The sequence below is a fragment of the Belonocnema kinseyi genome, chromosome 6 (assembly GCF_010883055.1).
Source record: "Belonocnema kinseyi isolate 2016_QV_RU_SX_M_011 chromosome 6, B_treatae_v1, whole genome shotgun sequence".
NCBI classification, from domain to species: domain Eukaryota; kingdom Metazoa; phylum Arthropoda; class Insecta; order Hymenoptera; family Cynipidae; genus Belonocnema; species Belonocnema kinseyi.
The window spans coordinates 148,464,137-148,474,906 of NC_046662.1; the positions used below are offsets into that span (position 1 = coordinate 148,464,137).

General features: G+C 39.0%; 1 protein-coding gene across 1 annotated transcript in view; it reads left to right on the forward strand.

The window, feature by feature from the left end:
• The window catches only part of LOC117175643, a 183,577-nt gene that overhangs the window by 113,099 nt on the left and 59,708 nt on the right, over positions 1 to 10,770 (forward strand). The window contains exon 3 of the mRNA XM_033365349.1: positions 4,397 to 4,566. Within this exon, the coding sequence (XP_033221240.1) occupies positions 4,397 to 4,566 (170 nt within the window). The remainder of the gene's footprint in view (positions 1 to 4,396; positions 4,567 to 10,770) is intronic.

Consider the following 10,770-nt stretch of genomic DNA (forward strand, 5'->3'; position numbering starts at 1 on the left):
TAAATAGGCAGTCGCCGACAATTGTCCAGGGATTTTCCCAAAGGAATTAACTCCCAAGCGGAGGTGTGAAAACCGTGCCGAAAGCCAAATGGCACCTGGGTGAGGTGTCTATAACGGTGACTCGGGGATACCGGGCGACCTCTCAGAGTACGCAGCCTTATTCTTGCATTCGGGGCTCTACATGGATGGACGAACCCCTTTCCCTAACTTCTCGTGGGAACAACAATGACAAAACCAAACATAATTGTAGTAAGTCTGGTTCAAAACAACAGAACGTGCAGGGCTCCCGGCAATGGGTCGGCCAACAATGCCGACCACTCTAGAGCTGGGGGAGCTAATGAAAATGGATTTAATACGATGGATCGGCGGAATCTCGAGATTTTTAGGTGGACGGAGCGACTAAATCACGACTTGCTAGAGCGCTACGTTGCGAGTGTGGCCCCTGAACGGGGTTACATGGCACGGCTGCATGCTCCGTGGTACGAGAAACACCCGGAGCTATCGCACTTTTATCAGCAACGTCTGCGAAACCATTCCGAACTACTCCGAAAAAGGGGATATGTAAGTAGAACGCCTACTCAACCACAGCTAGAACAAGCCGGCAACAGAGAAAGAGAGGCGACACTAAGTCCAACCGCGGACAGGCATCCAATAGAAGCCTAAAGCCTAAAGATCTGGCTGAAATGGATGATGAGCTTCGTGGACATTTTTCCGAAGAATCCGACCTCTGGGCTATCAATTATTGTGTGTATAATGCAGCGAGAGCTTTGAACGATGCGAACCGTAAAACAAAACCAACGGTTGATCATAAGACCAAAAGACGAATGCATCAACTAGCCATAAAAATAGGCAGAGGAAGACAGTACACGTCCCTCATTCAGTGTGGGATTGACTACATCACATCTGGCAGAAATTTCACCACCAAGGTTCGAAAGTTCGCGCGCGAATTCCGGACCCGTTATCACACACTTAATAAGTCAAAGCTGCTGATCATCAGGCAGCATATAGTTGAGAGAATACGCATAATATCTGACGCTCAGAGAAGTCTAGAGTGGAGGGAGAGCGGAGGTCGAAATATTTTAGAGAAAAGTCTACGAAGTGCAGCATAGACTGAACGAAGACTGAGAAAATATAAATAGCTTCAATGAGCTGTGTAATGCCCTCATAACACCTGATCAAGAATGCCCAACCATCATTACCGAGGTTTTTAAAATGTATTAAGAGGGATGAAGAACTATTCCGCACTGGGACCAAATTGTATTAAAACCTTCTTGTGGAAGAAGTTTCCTTCAATCCATCAGCATTTGGCCCGTATTTTCAGCTTATATTTAAAGTCGGAAGAGCCATCTACAAAGATGCAGCATTCTACCAGCGTGACCTAGCGATGGCCTGGATTGATTATCGGATAGCTTTCGATTCGACCTCCCACAGACTTATCATCTTTCTTTTGGAAACCTTAAAGGTTCATTCGCAAATCGTTAGGTGCATAGAGAGATTGATGCCGCTTTGGAAAACTAGATTTACTGTCTTATCTGGAAGAAATCGTGTGACAACTAACAAGGTCACCTTTCAGAGAGGTGTCTTTCAGGGCGACACCATGAGCCCACTCCTCTTTTGCATTACATTATTGCTACTATCTCTAGAACTTTGCCATTCCTACGGGTACTTGTGCGGAAAACCTGCAGATCGAAAGTACATGGCCACTAATGTATTTTACATGGACGATCATAAGATCTATGCTAAAAACAAAGAGTAACTACATCTAGATCTAGGCACTGTAGAACGATATACTAAGGAAATTGGAATGGAATTTGGGTTAGTAAATGCGCCAAGGTTTATTTGAAGCGAGGAATACTTAATGGCATCCCTGAAGATCCTGAGCTGGTTGATAGAAGTTTTATACGACACCTTTGCGCTGGAGAGACTTATACAATCATAGGCCTGCTACAGAGCCGCATTCAGGATGTGACATTTATAAAGGATACTCTCCGAAGCATATACAAACGTCTCATCCGGCTAATTTGGTCTTCCAAACTGTCGGCGAGGAACAAAGTATCTGCAAAGAACATGCTTGCCGTCCCGGTAGTACCCTATTCATTTGGAGTAGTTGCATGGACAAAGAACGAGCTCAGATCCCTTGAAATCGGAACAAGAAAGGTTATGCACGTGAACAAAATTATGCATCTTAAGTCTCCTGTTCCGCGACTGTACATCTCACGCTGTCAAGGTGGTCGCGGAATATTGAGTCTTGAATGTCTTTACAACAGGATTATTCTGGGTACAGCACATAAGAGGCGCAAATGGAAGAGACCCTTTTCTTAAAATGGTTAGGAATCACGAAGAAATGGGCAAAGGAGCGTTTCTGTAGAATGCAGCGGAGGAGGCTGCTGAAACACTCGGACTTGACTTCAGTATTAGGGGTGAGCAAAATGCATCAAATCTTATCCATCTTGGGTACTCACTCCTAAAACTCCGAATTAAGAAAGGACAAGAGAGAAACTTTCGTGAGCAGCTGCTCGATAAGAGGATGCGCGGTATCTTTCAAAGAAATATGGGAGATCAGTCAAGGTCGTGTGAGCTAATGTTTGCTTTCCTTAAATCATCCGGATTAAAGTTTGGTACGGAGGGTTTAATTTTGGCATGCCAAGACGGTGTCATTTCCACCTTAACATACCGTCGCCACATTTTGAGCCAAGACATTCCCGATCGTAGCTGCAGGGCGTGCCATACACATCCCGAGTATTTAGCTCACATACACAGTTCTCACAGTGCCTGAAAAGCATCCCTGTGTGTCAAAAATATGCTAAAACACTTGCGGGAAAAATGCAGAAGGCGTTAGTCCTTGGATCACTGCGTGTTCTCAGGGTGCACGAAACTTTTGCTGGATCGTCGTATTGATTCCGATACAGACTGTAACCACCTATCTCGCGGTCGTGAGACGTGGTTGCGTCTGAAATTTTACCGCGATTTCGCTGGGAGCGGGTGCATTTTTTCAGATTAGCGCTCTTTCACGATTTTAAAACTATCTGGTAGAAAACAAGTTGCGCAATCGCGTTCCAATTAATGAACGTAGTTTATGTGAGTATCTGAAGAAAAGAATGTAAATTTAGCTGTGGAATTTGAACACAGCAAATGAATCAAATGCGAAAGTAATGCAATTTGAATAAAGTTGCTTTTCTTTGGAATGTATTTATTTATTGATTATTAAGATGTTCACTCGTGTAGTCCATTTTAAAATTGTGCAAATATTTAAATTGTTGAGAAAATCGACGAAAATGGAACCTTATAGCTTATTTAAAATTGTTTAGTATTGTCTATTTGTAATGTACTTCAAACGTTTCTCTGTTTAAATGTCAATAAATGTGGATACTAATAACGAGTCACGTTATCCGGCACTGGTGTACTTCAAGGTACTCCGACCTGCTCCTTCTTGCTTCTTCTTACTTCTTCTTTATCACTTCGACCCATATACAGTACCCTTTCATCCATCGTACTACCACCTATCGCGACTTCTCGTACTTGCTTTTATCCTACTACCAACACATGAATGCGCACGCATGAAATAAAATGCTTGTGAAAAACATAGTTTTCAAAAAATGTTGACATTCAATATAAGCTTTTGAATAAGTTAGTTTCAATTTGTAAATTTCAAGCAATTCTAGACTGAAGTGGAAAAACCTTATTTTTCATATATTTTTTAAAAATAGTAATTGAAAACTACGTTTTATATTTATTCTGAAATTTTATCATATTGCGTTGCAATTTTATTCAGGAATGATCAAGCTTAGCTTGAAATATAAGTTATTTTATAAGAAAAAATTTTAAACAATTTTAATTGATTCGATTTCCTCCACCTATTAGATTTGGGGATACAGCGCAAGAAGAGAATAATTCTTTATTTGGTAAGGGAACTCATCTTACGCAAATCCAAGTCCTAGGCTTTCGCGATAGATGGAAGTCTACTGTAAAAGAAATTGAATGTGCAACACGATTTTTTCAAAAATACTGAATACACAAGCACTGGCAAGGACTCTTAGTATAACCGTCGTCAAATTAATGATAAAGGATAAGCTCCGTTTAACTTTCTCTACAAGATGCAATCATTATTTCTCTACAAGATGCAATCATTATTTTCTGTATTCATGACATGTATATTGTCCATTGTTACGTATTTTAAAGGAAAAATCGAAGGAATCTAATTACAATAGACTTTATTCCCTGAAATATTCTTTGAAATTCTGCTTGATTTGCTGTTATTAAGATTATCCTTCAAAATTTGCAGCAGTTTACGTCGGTTCTATTTTCTTCGATATTATAAATAATTGTAGTGGTTGCATGTATTTTGGTATTGACTTTACGTATAATCATCCGTAATTTAAGTTCGTTTTTCATGCAGAGTCCTCAAGAGTATACGGAACATGAAAGAAGACAATTATTGATGGCCAGACTACCAAGTGTTGAAACTTTAAATGGTGGGGGAGTGATATCACTACAAGAACGTGAAGATGCAGAGAGAGCGTTTATTAGATACTATATGGATAAACCAGAGGTTGATCGACCAGAGAGGTAATTTTAATTACTCAAAAAGTTCAATTCATGTAATTCGATAAAGGAATGGTTTAATTTTTTCATCAATGGAATGTACTATGAGTTCCGCTGAATTTGGAAGAACTTAGGCGGTAACTCTATATCTTGCAATAATATTTAAAGAAATAAAGTACGAAGTTATGCTTTATTATTGATGCTGTTCTTCATTTTTTTCAAAAATTCCGAAATACATTTACTAATGATGATTCTAAACAATGCATATGCTATTGTTGTCGCGTCTTGGTTATTTGCCCGCTGTTCAAGAGATTATATCAGATTCATGCATTTGTGAAGTTCTGCCTAAAATTTTAAGTTTTAATAATCGAAATTGGTCACAGAATTAATTGTTCCTAATCTTCCCTCGATTTGACTTAAGTTGGAATGAGGACAAGCCAAATGAGTTTCAAACAAGAAATTTCCAATTTTAATAAATTATTAAGTAATTGAAAAGTGCCAGCGTGACACAGGGACATTTGATGGCATTAATTGATATTCCAGTCTTGTTTCTTTGTCTCAATCATAAAAAAAGGAAGACATTCAGTCCTATAATCTTTGGAATTGAATTATGAATTCTTTTAAAATGTGACTTACCGGTTTGTGTTTTAATTATCCGTTTGAGTGTGGTAGGTGTTGCAAGGAGGCTCTTCAACTGTAAATGATCGGGAAATGCAGTTTCTAGGATCAGTTGTTAAAGGTTGAGGATTTGATTTTACAGCAAATACTTTAGATTTTAGATTTCGGCGATTGATTGATTTTTGTTATTGTCGTAGACCGTCAGGCTGTCAACTAGTCTACTCTACTTTTAGACCTTGGACCCACTCCTTTTATATATATTTTTCTTGCGGTCTACCTACTGGTATCATACATTCTAGTTTCGGCTTTGCTAGTCGTAAATTAGGACCATAAAGCGTGAGGGTACGTCGTCGTGCTCCTTGAGGGAGAAAGGATGACCGGAAGAAGGTCTGAGGGTTTGCTTCTGGTCTCGTGTCAAACTTATTATTATTATTTATTTATTGATTATATCCCTAGGGCTAAACAGCCCTCTGAGGAGCAAATTTTAAGATAACATTTAAGATAACAAAAATTAGAACAGTAATCTGAAATGTGAAAAGTTACATTTATAATACTGGAGCACAAAACGTCACTGAAAATTAGAAAAATAAACAGTTTACGATTTACTACTGCAAAATTTCAAGAGTAGAATTATCAATGTTAAACAGGAAGTTAAAGAAAATTCTTTTAAAGTGATAAGGCCAAGGTGCATTTCTGATCGATTCAGGTATCTTACTCCAAAGATGAACCCCCTTACCATAAGGATCTTTGCAACTTACAAGATTTATGACGTGGAACTGCAATTACAGTTTTTCTTGCACCAAGCCTAGACTGAGCAGGTAATGTAACATTTCGGTTTTCAAAGATATCTAGAAGATATTGAGGGGTTTTGTTAAAAAAGAGATTGAAAATAAGATTGCCCATGAAGAATTGCCCTCTTTTAGCCACGTTGGCATTTCCTGCCCGTTGCAGATATAAAGTAATGTGCTCATATTTCGGTATTTCTCGAGATTTCAACAATTTGCTCTTTCCAGGAGAGAGTACGATTAAGGATGCACCCCAAATCTCTCACCGATTCAAAGACGGGAATGTCAGGGCCATCAACCTTAAGCTTAAGCAGATACCCTAATATAGCAGCAGGCGGGGAAGAGGACTGTCCTATGAAATTGCTTTAGTTTTTAAAGGGTTTAGCGTTAACCTATTGTTAAGTGCCAATTGATGTACAATATCACTATCCTTCTGTACCCGCTCACTCAAACGTGTAGAAAGCTCTTGTAGAAAACGGTTTTTAAGGTAGGACTCGAACTACGGAATTGCAGAACGAGATAAATTAAAGTTACGAAGTAGATTTAAAAGAAGCTTGTGATCAACCTCATCGAAAGCTTTAAAAAAATCAAATAGAACAACTATGGTTATTTTCTTATTTTCGATAGCGACTTTAATGTCTCACGTAACTTTTAGGGCCGATTGTAGCGGATCGAGTAGCCTATTTGCATCTAAGTAACTCGTACGTTGCGAATGCACAGTACGTTCAAGCGGCTTGGACATAGCACAAAGTATCGAAATCGGCCGAAAATAATTGGGAGAAGAGGGACTACAAACCTTAGGAATAGGGCTGATCAGCGCATGATTCCAGAGCTCAGAGCAAAGCCCTGTCACGTCCCGAGCAAAAGGCAAGGGTCGTTTGGAAAAGAGTGATCAACAAAGAGACCAATGCGCTGATTATGTCAGGCTGGTAAGACCTGACAATTTATTTGTTTGTGGGTACGTGTGTCACTATCGGTCCTATAGAAACCGTTTGTTTTTATTACAAAAAGGTTTTCAAGGAGAACTTCAAACATTATGTCTGAACAAAGAAATCCGTATCTTGAAAAGTCGAGCTTGCCTAAACTGCGATCAGAGGTGTACCAGAGTTGACGGCGTTACAGGTTGGTAGGTTTGTAAATGCTTTTAATAAATCATTTGATGGAAACGTATGAGCTGACACATAATTCTTATTTGGAATTAGATGTAAGCGTCTAAGTACGCGCTAAAATATTTTCATATTTATTCTTGTTCTTTATTGCATTGTAATTATAATAATTATACGAATCCCTGATTTTAGTTTGAACGTAATTTCGAAGCTGTCGAAACTGAGCTTGTGTCAGAGGATTTTTAGTTCTCTTTGCCAGGCGACGCTTATTGTTACGTTCCTTCATTAGGTTTCTAATTTCCAATGTAACTCAAGGAGCTCAGTCTTTATGTTTATGTGGAACGTGTAATTGCGCAAACTGATAATTGCCAGTACCCAACACAGTCCAACCTTCGTACTATCAATTCTAAACAATAGGGGATGATAAGACTGAAAATTGCTTCTACTCTGAATGAATAATGTGAAGATAGTGATGACAAAAGCCCTTAAATATATAGTTTGAAAGAAGTTACAGATTGCACTCATAAATATTGGTGGGATGTTCCGTGATGTGTCATTACTTGTAAAAACTATAAGGCTGTAAATAGAAGAAACCTCATCTTTTGTGAGAGCCATCTCTAAAGCAGCAGCAATCTGACAGAAGGTATCGGGCAAATCCTCTAACTGTATGACAGGTAACCCGTGAACCTCCAGTGTTAAAGAGAGCGCTTTTTTGTTCTAAGTAGTCACATCTACTCATTAAAATAGAAATTTGAGTCTTCAAAACCTTGTTCTCATCCAAAGCAGATTCAGAATCCGCTTTAAAGGCATGCTCTTCGTGACCACGTAACGAAACAAGTCCCCGGTTATGAGCATTTTTTTGGTGTTAACTGTGTCCACACGGATTGAGATATCGTGTTTAAAATTTGACAGATTAAATAAAAAGCACTAAAGAACGTTTGTATACATGAATATGTTTATAGTTTTAAAGAAAGTTTATTTACAAATCGATGAAATAGGATATTACCATTCGAGTTATAGCACTTTGCAGATAATTTTTGGTTTGATACATTTCGGACTTTTTGGTTCGCGTATATAAAACTTGCACATTCGTTGCAAATCAAAAATAATTATCTGCACACACGTAACCTATTATTATTTTTGGAGCATTTTTAGCGATTTCTAGCAGAGAAAAAAAGAAACTTTGAATATCGATAAAGTCGAGATCACGTGACTAAGTTCGTTCATGAAATTTTTGTGTAGAATGATTTTGATTTTTTTGGTACTAAAAATAAAAGATAAATTTCAAATTGAAAACATAGAAACACCGGAAATGTGATACATCTGTGACAAACGGTAAGCACTGGAACATCAATTGTGCCTGCTGAGGGTACTTTGGCCAGCGTTAGCTATTTGCAGCCAACCACCGCGACAGCAATAGAGCATCAATTGGGATATCACAATAAAAGAGGAATTGGTGCGTCTCTATTACGAGAGTGCGAAGTTTGAAACGAAAATGGAAAAAGGATACAATTTAAGAACGTAATTTTCTGCAAAGTATCCTAATATACAAAAAGTCGCACTAAGAGATCTTATAGGCGTGGAAAAATCACGACAATGAACATCAGTTAGAGGAAGTCGCTTCAAAGGGCCAAGTAGGAGCACTTGATATTCTTCCTGAACCTATTGATGATCCAATATCACCAAATCCTCCAGAGGTGGATGGCCTTATATAACTAGAGGGAGAAGCAGAGGTTCAGCAACCAAAAAAGCGACGAAAATGGACATACCATATGAACAGAGATGTTATGCGCTTTTATTTTTTTGCAGATAAGTTATAGACTCTTTTTACTTATATACCCAGAGTTAGCCACAAAAATAAATGAGGAGAACCTGGCAGATTCAAAACCCTCAATATCTGTAAAGAGACTGTTGGAGGTGACAAAAGTCACCTCTGGATGCTTTCTTATAGCTACTATCTGCCACTCCACGGGATTTTAGTCGCTCGCTTCCTGATGATCAAGAAAGTTTCTTACAATGTGCCTGGTGTTTAATAAAACCGCCTTATGAGCTGCTGCCAATACCCTACTGACTCCTAAATGTCCAAGATGTTCAGAGCATCTTGCGTGTACATTGCCTGTTGCCGAAATCACAATAGATGCATGATTGACATTCCTCCATATGGTCTTTACTTCATGCCTTGACTCGCTATACTTGTGGTTCTTGGTAGTATAGGTTGACTGCAAATTTCGGTTAAACGGACAAGCAATTTCGATGATGTAGACTCTTCCACCTTTTTTTTCTCGCATCACGATGTCAGGTTGATTGGTTTGGATGTAATGATCCGTTTTGATAGTAACATCCCAATATAAGATATAATCTTCGCTTTCTAAAACGGTCATTAGAATGCATCTATAGAAGGACATCCATTCTTTTAAGAGTCCTAGGTTTAGGGCAAGTTGTTGATGAATAATGCCCGCTACATCATTATGTCTGTGCGTATATTCTCTCTGAGCCATTACGCGACAGCCATCAATAATGTGCTCGATGGATTCGTTGATATCTCCACATAATCGGCACCGTGCAACCACGTCTTCATGTAACACGTGTTTGCCATAATTCCTTGTGCTGACAACCTTGTCCTGTATTGCAATGACGAATCCTTCCGTCTCTGGATACAGAACACCCTTTCTTAGCAAAATATCAGATGCGTCACTATCCACTTCACTTTGACCTAACGTGTTGGGGTGCTCGCCATGGATGGCTTTCTGCCCCCATTGTATTTCTAATTCCTCTATGGTTTCTGCCCTGATATTCAAGGCCCCATCTGAGGCCAAATTTAAGGGCGTGTCTTCAAGATCCGCTTGGCAGATGGTTCTGTAAAGCGCAACATTTCGTTTACTGTTAAAATAGTCTCGTAACTGTATAACTTGTGACTCACACAGTTTTTTGACACCTACAACGCCCTTACCCCCTAAATGTCTGTTTAACTTTTCAAGGTCGGTGTTAGACCATTTTATGAGCCTGAAGGAGTACGTGAGGACAGGGATGGCATATGTGTTCATCGCCCTGATTTTGTTTGCCAAGTTGAGAAAACTCATTATAATTAATCTTAGTCTCGTAGTGAAGGCAGTCATTAGGCTTGTCTTAACTATCGTATGTTGAATACCCTTAGATTCAAGAATACCCAGATATTTATATGATTCGCCTGCAGCCATTGCCTCCATGTCATTTTCGAACTCGTTCTCTAACTCTGCGGTCCCTAATTCCCCTCTGATTAAATGCACTGTTCTGCATTTATCTAGTCTAAGCTCCATGTGGATATTATTGGAAAACTGCTTTGTGATATCGATCACTTACTGCAGTTTCTGGCCTGTACTAGCGTACAGATTCAGGTCATCCATGTAAAGGAGATGGGTCATTTGATGACCATCCTCATTATCATGAATTCTGATCCCATGAGACATGCAGTTTAGTGTTTTGCTCAATGGATTCAACGCTAAACAGAACCTTGAAATATACCTGTCGTAAAGAGTATTGATCTAGTTACCCTTGGTTGTTCATGATCAAAATACTTGATTCTTGTACCCCAGAGCCTCATCGTATGGCTGAGAAAGTCAATAATGCGTGGACAGATTTTGTAAAGTTTTAAGACTTCAAGCAAATAGTCATGCGGAGCGGAAGGAAACGCTTGCTTGTAGTCAATGTATGCCATGTGTAAGTTCCTTTGAAGCTTACGA